Here is a 19,001-nt window from a genome sequence, read left to right on the forward strand (position 1 = left end):
TAATGCATTTGAAGGCTAAAATCAACTTTATAATATATACACTTTATCAGTGTGGTACTAGACACCCCCACCCCGTATTAATCATATGGAATCTAGTCTATAAAAACAACCACCAGCCAGTGTGTGCCTCTACAGCGACCTGAGCCCTCCCTCCTATGCTGCAAGTTTGATAAGTCTGACAATCGATTTTGACAAAGCTCCAGTTTAACCTACCACAGCACAAGACTTACTCAAACATTCCCTAAGTATTTATTGAGTGGAGGCTCGATATGCCAGACACTGTACTAAGCAGAGCAACCATAATGGTGAACAAGATGCTGTCCTTGGTTGCAAGGGGTTTAAAGTCTAGTGGGGAGGTGGGGAGATGGGCAGAGGCAGTATAGGGGTCTATAAAAAGGTGATAGGGGACAATGGGGTAAAGTGGAAAGAACCAAGAAACCTCGGTTCTAACTCAGATTCCTACTATTCTAGCTATCTACGATTTGGCAAACCATGTTCTCTCTCTCCGGGCTTTAGTCTTCTCATCAATAAAAAAAGAATTAGGTAAGATAATATTTAAGATCCTTTTCAGAGGGAGGGGCCAACATGATAGAGAAGTAGAGGGATCTGAAGTTCCCTCGTCTCTCAAACACAGCAGTGTTGAGGCCAAAGGACTTTGAATTCCAAGAGTCCATGTGGCAAAGTGACAGAGACTTCTCCAGGGACCCACCAGGACAACCTGTCAGGCCATAGATGCGTGGCTGCGAATTGGGAGAGATAAAATGGGCAGACGGCAGAGGAACAGGGGCGGAATCCCCTCTGCAGAGACAAAGGGAAGAGAAAGAGAGGCTGGGGAAGTGTAAGACTGTATCTGGACAAGAGAAAGATCTAATCTCTAACTGTGGGGCTTTCTCCAGACTGGGGCCAACTGCCCCGTTCACACACCTGGGGAGGAGGGGAGCCAGCCCTGTGCTCGGTAACTAGTTCAGAGGCACAGTCCACAGTGGGAGAAAGCAATCCCCTCCCTGGAGTGCTGTGGGAATAAGGTATATATCCTTTCAAAGGACAAAGATTGCCTGCACCTGCCAGCCAGAGACCCTATATCCAGCGGCGCAGAGCAGCACTTTCCCCAAACCAGGACAGATGGAGTGGGAACCTTAAAGACATAGGGGTTTAAGTCCCAGAAGAGTGCCAGGGAGGCTCGGGAACTGGTGGAACAGGACAAACCACCTCGTTTGTGCCCACGGCACAGTGAGGATAGCTTGAACAGAGTGATTTGGGACACCTGGTCCGTGGAGGAGAGCCTGGGGTGTCACCATTTTTCTCCCCACCACCAAGGTGGGGCTTCAGGGAAGGGACAGTGGGCCTACATCAAACCACGCCCCTCCACACCTGGTAACTGCTATCTCCTAGAGAGGCATAGACGCTGAGGACCAGACAGCCCCTCCTCCAGACTGACTGAAATTGCCTGATTAAATTCTCGGACAATTATATATATATTCTTCCTTCCTTTTCTCCTTCTTATCTCTTTCCTCCTCTAGTCTGGTTAATGTGGTTGTTGGTTTGTTTAATCAGAAATATTTAATCTATTCTCTTTATACATGTTCTACACCTCCTTCTTTATTTTCCTTTCTCTCTGGATTAAGCCATATAGTTTCTCTGGTCAATTTTCTTTTCTTTTTCCCTGCCTCCTTTTTTATTTTTCTTCCTCTCCCTCTCTGGATTAAGCCGTATAGTTTCTCTGTCTGGTCAATTGTTATTTTATTTTATTTTTCCCTGCCCTGTCATTTCTCTCTTTGTATGGGATAAGGCCTCATCCATCAGCACTGCCTCCACCCTGTTTACTTGTAGCTGGTGTTTTTGTTTTTTTGCTTTTGTTTGTTTGTTTGTTTATTTGTTGTGTGTTTGTTTTTGTTTTCTGTTTTTTGTTTGTTTCCTTTCCAGGGCTACTTCAATGAACAAATCAAAACACACCTGGTGGAGGGTCCAAAACATCACCATGAGTAGGGAGAAAAAGTAACCAAAGTCACAACAACAGAGAGCAAGTAACACCTCCAAAAGCACCTCCTGAAGGATGAGGCCCTGGAGAGTGTATGACCCCTCTTTAATATAGTGCTCACAGGTGCAGGGCACATAACAAGCTTATAAAACACATAAGGGACAGAAAACTAGCCAAAATGACAAAATGGAAGAATTCTCCTCAAAAGAAATTCCAAGAAAAAAATGACAGCTTAAAGAATTGATCAGAACAGATGTAAACAATATAACTGAACAAGAATTTAGAATCATAGTCATAAGATTAATCGCTGGGCTTGAAAAAAGCATAGAAGACAGCAGAGAATCTATTGCTGCAGAAATCAAGGAACTAAAAAATAGTCATGATGAATTAAAAAATGCTGTAAATGAGGTGCAAAATAAACTAGAGGTGATGAGAGTGAGGACTGAAGAGTCAGAGGGGAGATTAAGTGAAATAGAAGATAAAATTATGGAAAAAGATGAAGCTGAGAAAAAGAAAGATAAAACAATTCTGTTCCATGAGGGGAGAATTAGAGAACTAAGCGATTCAATAAAACAGAACAATATCTGTATCGTAGGAGTTCCAGAAGAAGAAGAGAGAGAGAAAAGGGCCGAAGGAATATGTGAACAAATCATAGCTGAGAACTTCCCCAATCTGGAGAAGGAAACAAGACATTGAAATCCAGGAGGTACAGAGAACTCCCTTCAGACGTAACTTGAATTGATCTTCTGCATGACATATCATAGCGAAACTGGCAAAATACAAAGATAAAGAGAGAATTCTGAAAGCAGCTAGGGATAAACAGGCCTTAACCTACAAGGGTAGACACAAAGGGTAGTAGCAGACCTATCTACTGAAACTTGGCAGGCCAGAAAGGAGTGGCAGGAAATTTTCAATGTGCTGACTAGGAAAAATACGCAGCCCAAATCCTTTATCCAGCAAGTCTGTCATTCAGAATAGAAGGAGAGATAAAATGTTTTCGCAGAGAAACAAAAACTGAAGAAATTCATCACCACTAAACTAGCCCTACAAGAGATCCAAAGGGGGACTGTGAGTGGAATGTTGCAAAGACCACAAAGGATCAGTGGCATCATTACAAGCATGAAACCTACAGATAACACCATGACTCTAAATCAATATCTTTCAATAATAACACTGAATGTAAGTGGACTAAATGCTCCAATCAAAAGACATAGGGTCTCAGAATAGATAAAAAAACAAGACCCGTCTATTTGCTGCCTACAAGAAACCCATTTTAGACCTGAGGAACCTTCAGATTGAAAGTGAGGGGATGCAGAACCATCTATCATGCTACTGGAAGTCAAAAGAAAGCTGGAGTAGCCATACTTATATCAGACAAACTAGATTTTAAACTAAAGGCTGTAGCAAGAGGCGAAGAAGGACATTATATCATAATTACGGGGTCTATCCATCAAGAAGAGCTAACAATTATAAATGTTTATGCACAAAATTCAGAAGCACCCAAATATATAAAACAATCACAAACATAAGCAATCTTATTGATAAGAATGTGATTATTGCAGGGGACTTTAATACTCCACTTACAACAATGGATAGATCATCTAGACAGAAAATCAATAAAGAAACAATGGCCCTGAATGATACACTGGACCAGATGGACTTGACAGATATATTCAGAACTTTTCATCCTAAAGCAGCAGAATACACATTCTTCTGGAGTGCACATGGAACATTCACCTAGATCACATACTGGGTCACAAAACAGCCCTCACTAAATATAGAAGAATTGAGATCACACCATGCACACTTTCAGATCACAATGCTACAAAACTTGAAATCAACCACAAGAACAAGTTTGGTAAACCTCCAAATGCATGGAGGTTAAAGAACATCCTACTAAAGAAAAAATGGGTCAACCAGGCAATTAAAGAAGGAATTTAAAAATATATGGAAACAAATGAAAATGAAAATACAACAATCCAAAACCTTTGGGATGCAGCAAAGGCAGTCCTAAGAGGAAAATACAATGCAATACAGGCCTATCTCAAGAAACAAGAAAAATCCCAAATACAAAATCTAACAGCACACCTAAAAGAACTAGAAGCAGAACAACAAAGAAACCCCAAAGCCAGCAGAAGAAGAGAAATAATAAAGATCAGAGCAGAAATAAAGAATACAGAATTAAAAAAGAAACAACAGTAGAACAGATCAATGAAACTAAGAGATGGTTTTTTGAAAAAATAAACAAAATTGATAAACCCCCTAGCCAGACTTCTCAAAAAGAAAAGAGAGAGGACCCAAATAGATAAAATCACGAATGAAAATGGAGTTATCACAACCAATCCCTCATAAATACAAGCAATTATCAGAGAATACTATGAAAAATTATATGCCAACAAACTGAACAACCTGGAAGACATGGACAAATTCCTAGACACCCACACACTACCCAAACTCAAATGGGAAGAAACAAAAAAACTGAACAGACCCATAACTAGTGAAGAAATTGGATCAGTTACCAAAAATCTCCCAACAAGTAAGAGTCCTGGGACAGATGGTTTCCCAGGGGAATTCTACCAGACATTTAAAGCAGAGTTAATACCTATCCTTCTCAAGCTGTTCCAAAAAACAGAAATAGAAGGAAAACTTCCAGACTCATTCTATGAAGCCTGCATTACCTTGATTCCCAAACCAGACAGAGACCCCACAAAAAAAAAGGAGAATTACAGGCCCAAATGCCTGGTGAACATGGATGCAAAAATTCTCAACAAGATACTAGCAAATCAAATTCAAAAGCATATAAAAAGAATTATTCACCATGTTCAAGTGGGATTCACTCCTGGGCTTCAGGGCTGGTTCAATATTCACAACTCAACCAATGTGATACATCTCATTAATAAAAGAAAGCATAAGGACCATATAAACCTGTCTACAGATTCAGAAAAAGCATTTGACAAAATAAAGCATCCTTTCTTAATAAAAACCCTCAAGAAAGTCGGGATAGAAGGAACATACTTAAACATCATACAAGCCACTTATGAAAAGCCCACAGCTAACATCATCCTTAATGGGGAAAAACTGAGAGCTTTCTCCCTGAGATCAGGAACATGATAGGGATGTCCACTCTCACCACTGTTGTTTAATATAGTGTTGGAAGTCCTAGCATCAGCAATCAGACAACAAAATGAAATAAGAGGCATCAAAATTGGCAAACAAGAAGTCAAACTTTCACTTTTTGCAGATGACATGATACTCTACATGGAAAACCTGAAAGACTTCACCAAAAGACTGCTAGAACTGATACATAAATTCAGCAAAGTGGCAGGGTACAACACCAATGTACAGAAATTAGTTGCATTTTTGTACACCAATCATGAAGCAACAGAAAGAGAAATCAAGAAACAGATCCCATTTACAATTGCACCAAGAACCATAAAACCCCTAGGAATAAACCTAACCAAAGATATAAGAAATCTGTATACTGAAAACTATAGAAAACTTATGAAGGAAATTGAAGAAGACACAAAGAAATGGAAAAAACATTCCATGCTCATGGATAGGAAGAATAAATATTGTTAAAATGTCAATACTACCCAAAGCAATCTACACATTCAATACAATCCCAATCAAAATTGCACCAGCATTCTTCTTGAAGCTAGAACAAACAATCCTAAAATTTGTATGGAACCACAAAAGACCCCAAATAGCTAAAGTAATACTGAAGAAGAAAACCAAAGCAGGAGGCATCACAATCCCAGGCTTTAGCCTCTACTACAAAGCTGTAATCATCAAGACAGTATGGTATTGGCACAGACACATAGATCAATGGAATAGAATAGAGAACCCAAAATTGGACCCATAAATGTATGGCCAACTAATCTTTGACAAAGCAGGAAAGAATATCCAATGGAAAAAAGACAGTCTCTTTAACAAATGGTGCTGGGAGAACCAGACAGCAACATGCAGAAGAATGAAACTAGACCACTTTCTTACACCATACACAAAAATACACTCAAAATGGATGAAAGACCTAAATGTGAGACAGGAAACCATTAAAACCCTAAAGGAGAAAGCTGGAAAAAAACCTCTTTGACCTCAGCTGCGGCAATTTCTTGCTCGACACATCTCCAAAGGTAAGGGAATTAAAAGCAAAAATGAATTATTGGGACCTCATCAAGATAAAAAGCTTCTGCACTGCAAAGGAAACAATCAACAAAACTAAAAGGCAACCGACGGAATGGGAAGATATTTGCAAATGACATATCAGATAAAGGGTTAGTATCCAAAATCTATAGAGTTTACCAAACTCAACACCCGAAAAACAAATAATCCAGTGAAGAAATGGGCAGAAGACATGAATAGACACTTTTCCAAAGAAGACATCCATATGGCCAACAGACACATGAAAAGATGCTCAACATCACTCCTCATCAGGGAAATACAAATCAAAACCACACTGAGATACCACCTCACACTGGTCAGAGTGGCTAAAATGAACAACTCAGGAAACTACAGATGCTGGTGAGCATATGGAGAAATGGGAACCCTCTCACACTGTTGGTGGGAATGCAAACTGGTGCAGCCGCTCTGGAAAACACTATGGAGGTTCCTCAAAAAATTAAAAGTAGAACTACTCTATGACCCATCACTAGGAGGAATTTGCCCAAGGGATACCGGAGTGCTAATGCAGAGGGGCACAGGTACCCTCATGTTTATAGCAGCACTTTCAACAATAGCCAAACTATGGAAAGTGCCTAAATGTCCATCAACTGATGAATGGATAAAGAAGATATAGTTTATATATACAATGGAATACTACTTGGCAATGGGAAAGTATGAAATCATGCTATTTGCATCAACATGAATGGAACTGGAAGGTATTATGCTGAGTGAAATAAGTCAGAGAAGGACTGATATATGTTTTCACTCATATGTGGATCTTGAGAAACTTAACAGAAGACCATGGGGGATGGGAAGGGGAAAAAATAGTTACAGAGAGGGAGGAAGGCAAACCAAAAGAGACTCTTAAATACAGAGAACAAACTGAGGGTGGATGGAGGGGGTGGGGAAGAGGGGGAAATGGGTGATGGGCATTGAGGAGGGCACTTGCTGGGATGAGCACTGGGTGTTGTATGTAAGCGATGAGCCATGGGAATCTACCCCAAAAACCAAGAGCACACTTTACACACTGTATGTTAGCCAATTTGGCAATAAATTATATTAAAAAAATAATAACTAATAAAAATAATTGAAAAAATAAAAACAAACCCCCTCCCCCTCAAAAAAGATCCTTTTCAGATCTAAGAGTCTACATTCTAAAAGAATATAACAAAATAGCAGCAGTAACAGTCACTGAATTATCATGTGGCAGAAATCTTGCTGGGTACTATTTACTTAAGATACAATTTTATATGGAATGGCAGTACTGGCATTACTGCATCACTTTCTTTCTTCTTCTTCTTCTTTTTTTTTTTTTTTTCATTTTTTAAACTGGAAAGAGGATAGATGGTTAAATTATATCCTTTTTACGGTTAGGCCCTAGTTCCAAGAAGAATCCAAAGTGACTTACTGCAAAAATACATAAAAACTGAGCCTTAACAGAGGATATAGATCACATTAAGTAATAAATATGGAAAAAGTATACCCAAAAAATTTTTTTTATTATAGGCTATGTTGAAAGTCATGACGATTGAATTGAAAACTCTGTCCTAATCCTAAACTTCCAGATAGCAAAAGCAAAGAGGAAAATGCAAGTGGACATGTAGCCTTTTGAAAAGATACTATCTCAACAGAGAAAGTTTTCCAGGCTGAGCTTTTAGAAGAATTTGCAATCAGGTTTGGTTTGATTCTAGTGGGGAAGAAGGGAATGAAGAGTGGAGGGAAATAAATTTAAACCACTTTTTCAGATACTTAAAATAAAAGTTTAACTTTACAACTATATATCTTATGGTTTAAGTTAATTAAAAAAATTTTCTTAATGTTTATTTTTCAGAGAGACAGAGTATGAGTGGGGCAGGGGCAAAGAGAGGAAGACACAGAATCTGAAGCAGGCTCCAGGATCCTCAGCACAGAGCCCAACACGGGGCTTGAACTCACGAACCACAAGATCATGACCTGAGCTGAATTTAGACGCTTAACTGACTGAACCACCCAGGCACCCCTCAAGTTAATTTTTCTCAATTAACATATATTTTGTGATTAACTTAGAAATGATCTTGGATTAACTATTACTCTGCCTACTTGAAAGAAGTTTCATTTTCAATAAGGCTCTGGAATTTTATGAATAATACTCCAAAGCCCTCTTTGCTTTGAATTTTTCGAATAAATGGAGACAGAGCTGTTGGCAAGACTCATAGCCAGAATCAACCAATGGATTCCTTCCAAAATAGCTATCCTATCAGGCTTACTCACTCTTCCCTCCATGCCTTTGGGCTTAAGACAGAAAACTTTACAAAGTAGGTAGGTAAAACAAATACAGATTGATTTCCTTTAAATACAGTTGTAAAAACTTTGAAAGCTTTGGGGCACCTGGGTGCCTCAGTTGGTTAAGTGTCTCACTTCAGCTTACTTAGGTCATGATCTCATGGTTCATGGGTTTGAGCCCCGTGTTGGGTTCCACACAGAATCCCTGCTTGGGATTCTCTCTCTCTCCCTTTCTGCCCCTCCCAGAGACTTGTGCTTTCTCTCTCTCAAAATAAATAAATAAACTTAAAAAAAAAAAAAAAACTCTGAAAGCTTTTACTTATGACCTCTCTTTAAGAAAAGAACTTACAGAGAAGACCTATTCTCTTGTTGTTTGTTTTTAACACATGGAAAAAAAATGCATGTGAAATATCCAGAAACGATTAACGATGCTAATACGTTTTTTAATGTGGTAAAATATATATAACATGAAAGTTACCATTTTAACCATTTTAAGTTTACAGTCACATTGTTGTGCAACATCACCATGCTAATTATTTTTTAATATATCCATATGCTACATCTCATTGTGTTAGAGTAAGCAGTTAGTTAGGCTTTAACAGGATGCCTGGAGGCCAACAAAGGAGGTGGGGCTCACTAGCCTAGCAGGGAAGTTAGAGACCTTTGCTGGCAGCACACCAAAAACAAACCCACAGAAGCCAGATCAAATCAAACAGGCCCAAGATGAAGAAGGCCAGATAGAGATGCAGAGCAAGTAAGGGAGAAAAGGTGTGAAATCCTGCTCCCAAGAAATCCCCTCCCCAAGTAATAAATATTCCACCCCCTAGTTAACAACTGTCAATAAAAGAAACCCAAACCCCAGGGTGAATAGCTCTCCCTTGAGCTTGCCTCCTCTCACATCTTGGAGAGCATACTCTCACTTTAATAAACTTTTCTACTTGCACTGCTCAGCTGTTGTGTCTGGTATATCCTTGAATTCTTTCTTGCAACAAGACCAAGAGCCTTCGGAGACATCTTTGAGATGAGGGTTCCGGGTCTCCCCAGTTCACCTGTGACAATTTCAGCACTAACATGTCCAAATTGTTTTTCTAAGTATCTTTTGGAACTGAAATTTAAATATTTTCTTATCTAAGGAAAAAAGTATGTTGACTAAATAAGACAGGCAATTCACAATATTATGGTAATAGATTTTCCAACCTAAGTTTTCCAGAACATCAGCAAACTATGTCCTAAAAAGATAAGCCTACCAACCAAATCCTATGAATTATTTTAATAACTGTACTTCATTAATAACTGAACTCAGCCCACAACCTTGGACATTTGGAAAAAATGAATGCTGAAACCCAGAAATGTGTAAGACAAATCATAAGCATTCCTTAACAGTAAGATGTTAAGTGAATGTTTTCCTATAAATTAGTCCCATTGTGGCTCAATGATATACAGTAAGGGCAAGGATGGGCCAAGGAGCAGGAAAATAAGATATGTTACAGATATTCCAGAGCCACACATAACTGAAAGCATACCTCTGCATAAGGGCTTTTTACATTTTACCCTTTAGAGAAGAATTTTCTAAGTTCCTTGCTAGGCATTTCTAAGTAATGACATATTAACCTGCTACCCTCTTTAAAAGAATGAATTACAAGAGCAGAGACTAGAATTGGTGATAAGTAATTCAATGGCACAATTGATCAATATCCACTCCAACTAACTGGGGCAATTTGACCTTGGCATATTTGGATTTCAAGACAAATTTCTCTTTTTTCCAAGTCATTTCAAATTTATGAGATATTAATTAACTTATCACAGACTGCCTAAAAGCAACATTTATTTGTTTCAGTAAGTATTTACTGTGACTTGACTAAAATGAATGACATGATCTGTTTCTCTTCTCAGTAGACCTCTTATAATCATTAAAATATGCCTGCTATAAATGAGGGCAATCCATATATATATACAATCAGCAACTGAAAAATCCTTAGTCAAGCAGTCTTGAATTTTTTAACTTTAGGGGGCATCTATAGTTCAAGCTCATATGCACAATGCAAGCATTTCATCTTTACCATAAATGGAAAGTAAACTGGCTTATATCTCACTTATTGGGTTCTGATTACATCAATCAAACCTAAGTGGTTACAATACAGTGGCCATTAAATGTCAAATGAATGAATAAATACTCTAGGAAAGAGCCTTCCTGGAAGGAGTTGCCATTACCTGCAGAAGGGGAGGCCTTTAAGGGAAGGGGAAGGGGGAGGGGGGAGGTTTAATTAATTCTATTCTCAGAAAGAACAAGAAAATCAGACTGCTCCAAAAGAACACACACAAAAAGGATTTAGATATAAACATTACATCAGGAATCATAATAGTACATGCATTATACATCTTAAACTTGGTAGTTTTGGGGGTCATATTTATTAGTGATTAGCAATAAAAAAAACTTAAAACAGAACCAAGTATATGTCCATAGGGGCAGCAAAAAAGAGAGATCTACTTCACAGTGCTGCTGGGAAGAAAGAGAGGAACCCTAGATATAAGGGTGAACAATGCTGGTTTTAACCAAAAACAGATAACAAAATGGCATAAAGATTGTGTCTTTTCGTCTTTATATTAAAACAGAGTGCATGGCATATAGTAGCTACTCACAAAATGTCTGTTGAATGAATGATTCCTTCTTACTTCCTTCCCCCATTTCTTCTTCCTTTCTTCCTATTTATCACTGCTTCCCCCTTCCTTTCTTCTCTCATTCTCTTTTCTTCCATCATTCCTCCTTCCTTCCTTTTCCTTCCATCTAGCGCTTCATTATTCCCTCCATCATCCAACATCCATCCAATTTCTCCCTCCTTTCATCTCCACAGCCTGCAAAGTCTAAAGGATCAAGAGATTTCTTGACAAGGTCTTAAAAACTTTGCAGTTTGTCTTCTTGAAACCTATTCAAGATATATTTTAGTTCTAGGCAGTGAAAATAAAATCAACTGTGGCCTCACTTCCTGCTAAGAGAAAAAACTCCAGAGAGAGAATCGACGGATGTTGTTAGCAGAAGCTGACATTGTTGTTCCTTCCCAAGATAGAAAGATCACACTTTGTAGCACAGAAAGTAGCATAATACTACTCTGAGGATACCAGAAACGAGTAAAAATTACTTTTAGATCGGCCCCTTGTTCCTAGTCCATATTTGAAAACCCAATTCCCACATCTTTCCTCCATTCCCACCTCTCCCTCCCCAAAGTAGCTACAACAAATACTTTTGCTCCCCCTACCCCATCCCTTTAGTCTCATACTCCAGAATGGAAGAACCTTGACTGACTTCGGTATCAGTCTCTTACCCTGCCAGGAAAGCTAAGGAGTAGGAGTTGTTCTTGGAAACAAATGCCGAGCGATGTGTCTGTGTCATCTTGCCTCGGGAAGGTTCTTCGTTCTCTGAATCTGAGAGGCGTGCAGGACACTGGCAGGAGACAAGGGAGACAACATTGTCTATTTGTGTTCCCATGGAATCTCCCATAGCTATTGTTCCACATCTATTATATGTCATTTCTCTCTAAGCACCAATGTTTCCAACCGCTTCTTGGAGATCCCAATCTGGATATCCCAAATAGTTCAAACTTAATATATCCAAAATTAAATTCAGTATTTTCCTCTCTAAGCCCCACTACCAACCCAGCTAGAAGCCTCAATGTCATTATGACTCTTTCCTTTCCCTTTCTTCAAAGTCACAGAAACACTGCATAGAGGTTTTGAGTACCCCTAACACTTCTAAATATTTTATTTCATTTATGCTTTATATCGGTCCTATTAAGAAGGGATTACCTTTCTCCTACAGATGGCAAACTGAGGCCCAGAATAATTAATTTGCATAGTACTGTAGAGTTAATAAGTAGCTAACGCTATTACTTAAATCCAGAGTGTCTGTCTCCAAGTGCCTTCATGCTAGTTCCACTCTACCCCATTCTACTCCTAAAATGCCTTTCAGACAGAACTCCTCCATGTATACTCATTGTCATTGCCTTTCCTTAGATTCTCATCCTCTTTTTCCTGGACTGTTGCAATTATCTACTTACTGGTCTTGTTCTCTCCAGCCTTTTTCCCTCTAATCCTACCATACTATTAAGCACACAAATATAATCCTGTTACTCCCCTGCTTAACTGTTGGTTAAAGGATAAAGTGGAAACACCTCAGTATGATACAATAATCTTCAAAAACTAGACCAAACCTTCTTTCATAATTTTTCTCCCACCAGTTCTCATAAAGGGAACTCCTTGAGCTCTAGTACAACCAAACTACTTTCTACTCTCCATGTACTATCAAAGACTTTCAAAGGCTCTATTCTGAACATGCTACTCCCTTTGCCTAAAACTCCTATTCCACATTCTCTGCCTAAAAGAAATACTCATTGGCCTTTCAGAGGCATCTGAAATGTCACTTTCTCTGCAAGGGGTTCTAAATACCCCTAGAATCAGATTTTTCCATCTTGTTGATACTCATTCAGTTACCTTCATTTTATTTTAGAGTCTTATTTTGAGTCTTTCAATTTACGTTTGAAGTTTCTTTACACGTACTTAGAAAAGAGGTCTGGAAGGTTATTTACCAAAATGTTTCTAAGAGTTACCTCTAAATTGTTAGATGACAAGCAGTTTTTCACTTTTTGCTTTATAATCTTTGATAAGACTAAATTGCTATACCAGATTGTTTTCCAACAATTCACATTATTGTTGGTATTAACTATACCATAACAAATCATAGTAGATTGTCATGTCCATTTTATTTCCACTCCACATTGATAACAACAGATGGTAATATCTTCTAGAATAAGCACTTTCTTCCCTCCATTGAATTGAATTTGATAAACATGTACCCAACACCTATGATGTACAAGACAGTGTAGGAGATTTTAAAATAGCTAACTCAATTTTAAAGATTGAGTTAGATTTTAAAATAGATTTTAAAATAGCTTACTCAACAAACTTATAAATCTAGTAGAGAAACACAAATACACAACCATAATCTAAGGGAGAATGAAATAAATCCTGTAAAGGTTACAAAGTTGGGAGGGGAAAGAGTAGATGATAGGAGTAGAGAAACAAGTGAGGAATCCCTAATAGGTTCCAGGAAGGTGACAGCTTTGGAACTGGGCTTGGACAGATGAATAGCTTTCAAACAGGTAAGCAGGGTGGCATTTCAATTAGATGAAAATGCAAGAGCAAAAACTCTTAAGAAAGAAAAGCATAAAGCTATATATTTGGGGGGAAAGTAAACAGGTCTGTTCCCTAGAATTTGGGGGTATGAGCAAGGATGGAAGATAAGTTAGAATTACACTAAGGACTTGAATGTTAGAGTAAAGAATTCTCATTTACTTTCATAGGAAATGAGGTGTCACCAAGTCTTTGGGGGCAGGAAAGCAAAATGATCTGTTCAGCTCTAATCATAATGTTCTCTCTATAAAAAACAATCCTTCAGCTGGCTTTCCACTGAGACCACTTGAGCTTCTCTTAGGTCCCCATTTGAACGTAGTCTTGGCTAAACTAAATGAAATTATTTTTTTAACACCAAAAACTCTTAAGACATATTTAAAGCAAAATCAGAGCCATGTAAAAGTCCTCAAAACAGACAAAAGCAAACAGAAAAAGAGGTAAAATAGCAAAAACCTAAAACTTTAAGTGTTCATAAGTGAGATTTTATTCAATGTGTTTTTGTATATAAAATGTTTTGAAACTGGGGCGCCTGGGTGGCTCAGTCGGTTAAGTGTCCGACTTCAGCTCGGGTCATGATCTCACGGTTTGTGAGTTTGAGCCCCATGTCAACCTCTGTGCTGACAGCTCGGAGCCTGGAGCCTGCTTTGGATTCTGTGTCTCCTTCTCTCTGCCCCTCCCCCACTTATGCTCTGTCTCTATCAAAAATAAATAAATGTAGAAAAAAATTTTTTTTTATGTTTTGAAACTGACTACTACCAATAAAAACAAGTCTGAGGATTTATACTTCTTGATTCCTTTTAAGATTACAATCAGGTTACAATTCCTTTTAAACTAACAAAATGCAGTTGATTTCTGTTTCAAAGTTGGTAGTGGCAAAAGAAAAAGCAATTAGAGCAATTTCCTGGCCTTGAAATGAATTAATACTAGAGATCTTTTCCTGGATGAAACCTGAATCCGGCAAGGCCAAAAACAGCAGGTTCTTTCTATCAAAGGACCACAGTGAAGGGTAAGCTCTCTTTGTCAAGACTGGTTTGTCCTAAAGAGAAAGGTCCTTCTGGATCATTTTGCCTGAAGGCTCTAAAGGACAGTCCTGTTGGGGTAAAGAGGCAAAGGTTGCTGTCTAGAGATCACAGACCACAGTTGGGGCTACTAGTCAGAAAACATACTGTAGGTGCAAGACACGTTTTATTCTCGCCATCCTAGTTAAGCTGCATGATGTACAGTAGCAGTCTTTTTCCTTTTGTAGTTCCCAATGAACAGAGCATTAAGAGTACATGAGCATTTCTTATTTGTTAAATTGAATCTTATGGAAGAGTGAAACCCTCTAAAATGCAAGTGATTGGTTTTGATAAGAATTAAATAATAACGATTATTATAAATGGGATAAAAAATGCACATGCATGTTGATAGCAGCAATTATTATTGATCCAAGAAAGCTTAAGTAACTTCATTTCCTGAAGGTCAGGAAAAATACCTTTTCAAAGAGTAAAGCCAAAACACAGTGAAATTAAGTAACCTAGCCAAAGTCGTACAGTCCGTTACAATGCTGGGATCTGTTTAAGGAGCAGACTTCTGAAGGTGCAGAAAAATTTTTTTTCCTTCCATTCTATGTTCTCTGTATTAAATACAGTAAAGCTTTTATTAATTCCAGCTCATTGGGAAGCTAACCTGAAATACTAACAAGGCTAAATCACAAACTATTCTAAAAGATTATGACACTAAAGATATTGTAAGAACACACAGCAAGCAACAGAAAAAGGTCTGATCCAGTAAGACTTAACTAAAGAAAAAAAACCCAATTGTAATTATCCATTTGAGCATCCAGTAGGCCTTCCAAAAGTGCTTTCATACATACATTAAATATACCATTTACAACCTTTTTGAGTAATTTGCTTGGTAAAAAAGTGATGAAAACAATTCAGGCAAGATTTGCAAGATTAGAAGTCTAGAGTTAGTTTAAACTAAGGGTTAGCGTTAGTTTAAACTAAGTAACTTAGGGTTAATTTAAACTAAGTAATCTGATATTGAAGTCCTACCTTATATCTAGCACTTGTTGCTTAAGGCATTAAAAAGAATAAAAGGAAATCAAATACAAGATTTAAGGAAACCTAGTTGAGAATATAAGATGTACAAAACTCAAAGGTCAAATCACAACACAGAAGTCAAAACGACAACACACATGTAAGTAGTATTGAATAGAACAGTATTGAATAGTAGTGAATAGTATAGAATACTCCACAAGTAGTATCCTGTACTAGGTTTTTCCCCTCACTCACCTTTTTTCCCCACTGTTCCTTAATCTTTTCACCCAAGTCTCAATTGTCTCATTCAGAATTATTTTCTCCAGCTGTCATCGAGGCACTAAGCTTTTCACTACTCTTAAACTGCATACTTAGCGACTCTTCTGGTCTCATAGCTCACAAACATAGGTTTGCAGATCCCCATCACCTGGGATAATTACTGATTTGGGGCCAGATGTCCATCAAAACGGTGATCTACTTACATGTTCCAGATTTGATTTCAGTACTAATGGCTCATCTCTCTTTTTCTGTTCATCCATTTTTCTTTTCCCTGTTTCTGTATCCTCTGATAACAGCTTGTGGATTTGATCTTCAGAGGTTTTCTCCTCTTGCAACTTTTCTTCTCTCAGCTAAAAATACGAATCACACCGAGAAGGAGAGTTTTAGGCAACTATAGACTTCAAAACATTTTTACTCAGTAGTCTATTAGAACAAACATCACATGGAAGTTTGAGACTATTTTTCTTATTAGATATAGAGCCCTCTTAATTTTTAAGTAAGTCTGCTTTCACTTGACTTTTGCCAAACATACACTGCATGACTTAAGATTTAACTGCTCCGCATTCTTAAGCAATATGAAATGAAAAAAGCTAAAATAATATGCGTAATCAAAAAATAAGATTTACTCACTTAGCCAAAAAAGGCTGAACCTAAAAACTTTCCACGTTCCCAGAAACTAGATAAACTACATTAAGTGAGGAGAATAGCCAAGATGTAGGCCACAGAGGGCCAGGGGTCATTGGTCCTAGAGGCAATAGAAAAAATTATCACAGTTCCAATGTCCTGCAATTTATGCCATTATCTTGTGGTCCAGAGGACAGGTCAAAATACATTGTTTACAAATAAATTTAAGGCAGAAGCCAATGCTCCTCATTTGGAGGTGGCAGGACATTATGAACATAAGATGAGCATTGGAATAAAAACTCGGGTTCCAGTGGGTCTGTACTTATTACCAGCTGTACCATCTTGGGCAAATGAAGCATCATATGCTCACCTACAAAATAGGGATAATGCTACTTACTTTGTAGATACTGTAGTAAGAAATAAATAATAATATAAAAGATTTAATGTAGTGTCTTGCTGTGTACTTACAGTACATTAAGAGTTTCCTTTTATTTTCCTTTACTGCCCTAGGGTTTTCATAAAACTTAAATGACATAAGGTATATCAAGGCATTTACAGGCTACTAATTTTCAATCATACTTGCAAAAAAAATAAAGCTAAAGAACAAATATTTTGCATTGGTTGTCGCCTCAGGGTTAAAAAGCAAAACCAACAATAAAAACAATTAAGATTTAGTCTTGGTCCCTGAAATGCAGCCAGATCAACACTAAACCAATCTTACACAACTAGAAAACTGATTTGAGGATTAACACAACAATCTGCACAACCTGAACTACAGAACTTGGCAGGTGTGCAGCACAGAGAAGTGAACTGGGGGAGAGAGAAGCCGTGGAGGGGAGGAAACTATTTTTGCTTCTGGAGAGAGGATGGAGAAGGCAGGAAGAGTACGGGAAAGCATCCTTCCCCCAATCCCTGAAAGCAGCTGGAGAGAAAAGAAAGAGTATGCAAGGGACTGAACAAAAAAGGGAGAAAGGATAAAGAAAAGGGTTTAAATTCCATGAACACTTTATAAACAGGGGGACTGCAGAGTCTCAAACTCCATAGCTAGATACCTGGTAGTGCTCTGGTGGGAAGGGCGAATCCCCAGGAGCAGAGAGCGAGGTCCAAGGGGTCCTCAGGCCACACGGGGAGAGCCGGTTCCCCGGCCGGGGGGACATTTCATAGAGGCTGTGAGACAACCCCACAGGCAAAGGTCCCAGAGGACCCTGGAGAAGAACCACATTCAACGGTGCTGGAACAAGGGCATTAAGGGGGAAGGCTGGTGCCAGATGTGTTGTGATTTACCATAATCCCCGAAACACTGCTGCTACACAATCACATGAACTTTTTCTGCTGTGGGCTGGCACCCAGTTGCAGTCTCTGGGCATCAGCAGCAGCACAGTCCTGCGAATGTTCCTGGCGGGCGGGCACCCTATCATTGATTGGTGAGACCCTCCTCCAGAGGGTCAGAACAGGTCAAAGCTGCAGTCCCTCAGTAGTAAGGGGCCGGGAAACACAGCCACATCTGAGACAAAACTCAGGAGGGAAGTGCCTCCTGGCAGCCTGACAGCTTGGTCACAGTATAAAAGCAGAGAGTGGACGGAAGCCGGAGGCAAAGGAGGGGTGCTTGACTGCCGGTCAGGGAGAGAACAGAGTTGTGATACTAGAGACTGGGTAGCTAGGTGACGCCATTTTCACCCCTCCCTCACATGCGCATACACACCTACTTACACCACAACAACTCACCCTAGTAAGCTAAGCAGCGCCATCTAGTGGAGAATGGAGCCGTTACACTAAGCCCAGTCCAACTGGGCCAACCTTGCTCTTCAGGAACTCCTCAAGTCTCTGCCTGCTTAGTTAACGGACTATAAAGCGCCTCATAGTTTGACTGCTAGGGGAAACTGTTTTAATTTCAATCATATTTCAGTCTGTTTGCTAGTCCATCTATTCACTTTTTTTTCTTTTTCTTTTCTTATTCCTGAATACAGAAAGAGAAAAAAATTATTTTTACTTTCCACGGTTCTTAAAAATATTTTTAATTTTTTTCTACTATATTTTTTACTTTTTTTGTAAATTTTTCAAATTCTATTTTGCTTCCATCATTTCATTTTATTCTATTCCATTGTATTCATTTTTTCAATTTTTCAAACGTTTTCCTTTTTTTTCTTTCTTTTCTTTTCTTTTCTTTTCTTTTCTTTTCTTTTCTTTTCCTTTTTTTCTCTAATCTATCAAGGTCCTTTCAACAAAAAGACCAAAACACACCTAGGATCTAACTTCCATTATTTGATTCTTTTTTTGGTGTTGTTTTTAATTCTTTAATTGTAATTTTTGTACCTTATTAATTCCTTTTCTTCTTTCAAAACGATGAAATGAAGGAATTCACCACAAAAGAAAGAACAGGAAGAAAGGACAGCCAGGGACTTAATCAACACAGATACAAGATGTCTGAACCAGAATTTAGAATCATAATATGAATACTAGCTGAGGTTGAAAATAGATTAGAATCCCTTTCT

The 19,001-nt window shown here is 38.4% G+C and overlaps 1 protein-coding gene across 3 annotated transcripts in view; it reads right to left on the reverse strand.

Annotated features, from left to right (window-relative positions):
* RNF169 (ring finger protein 169) overlaps positions 1 to 19,001 on the reverse strand; it is a 108,221-nt gene that overhangs the window by 22,245 nt on the left and 66,975 nt on the right. For all 3 annotated transcript variants that reach the window (XR_007156252.1, XR_007156251.1, XM_047877967.1), the window contains exons 3-4: positions 16,089 to 16,235; positions 11,722 to 11,840 (exon numbers count right to left, since the gene is read on the reverse strand). Coding sequence is in view for 1 of the 3 variants with exons in the window: in XM_047877967.1 (XP_047733923.1) it covers positions 11,722 to 11,840; positions 16,089 to 16,235 (266 nt within the window). In the remaining 2 variants the exon portion in view is untranslated. The remainder of the gene's footprint in view (positions 1 to 11,721; positions 11,841 to 16,088; positions 16,236 to 19,001) is intronic.

This window comes from Prionailurus viverrinus, chromosome D1 (assembly GCF_022837055.1).
Source record: "Prionailurus viverrinus isolate Anna chromosome D1, UM_Priviv_1.0, whole genome shotgun sequence".
Lineage (NCBI taxonomy): Eukaryota > Metazoa > Chordata > Mammalia > Carnivora > Felidae > Prionailurus > Prionailurus viverrinus.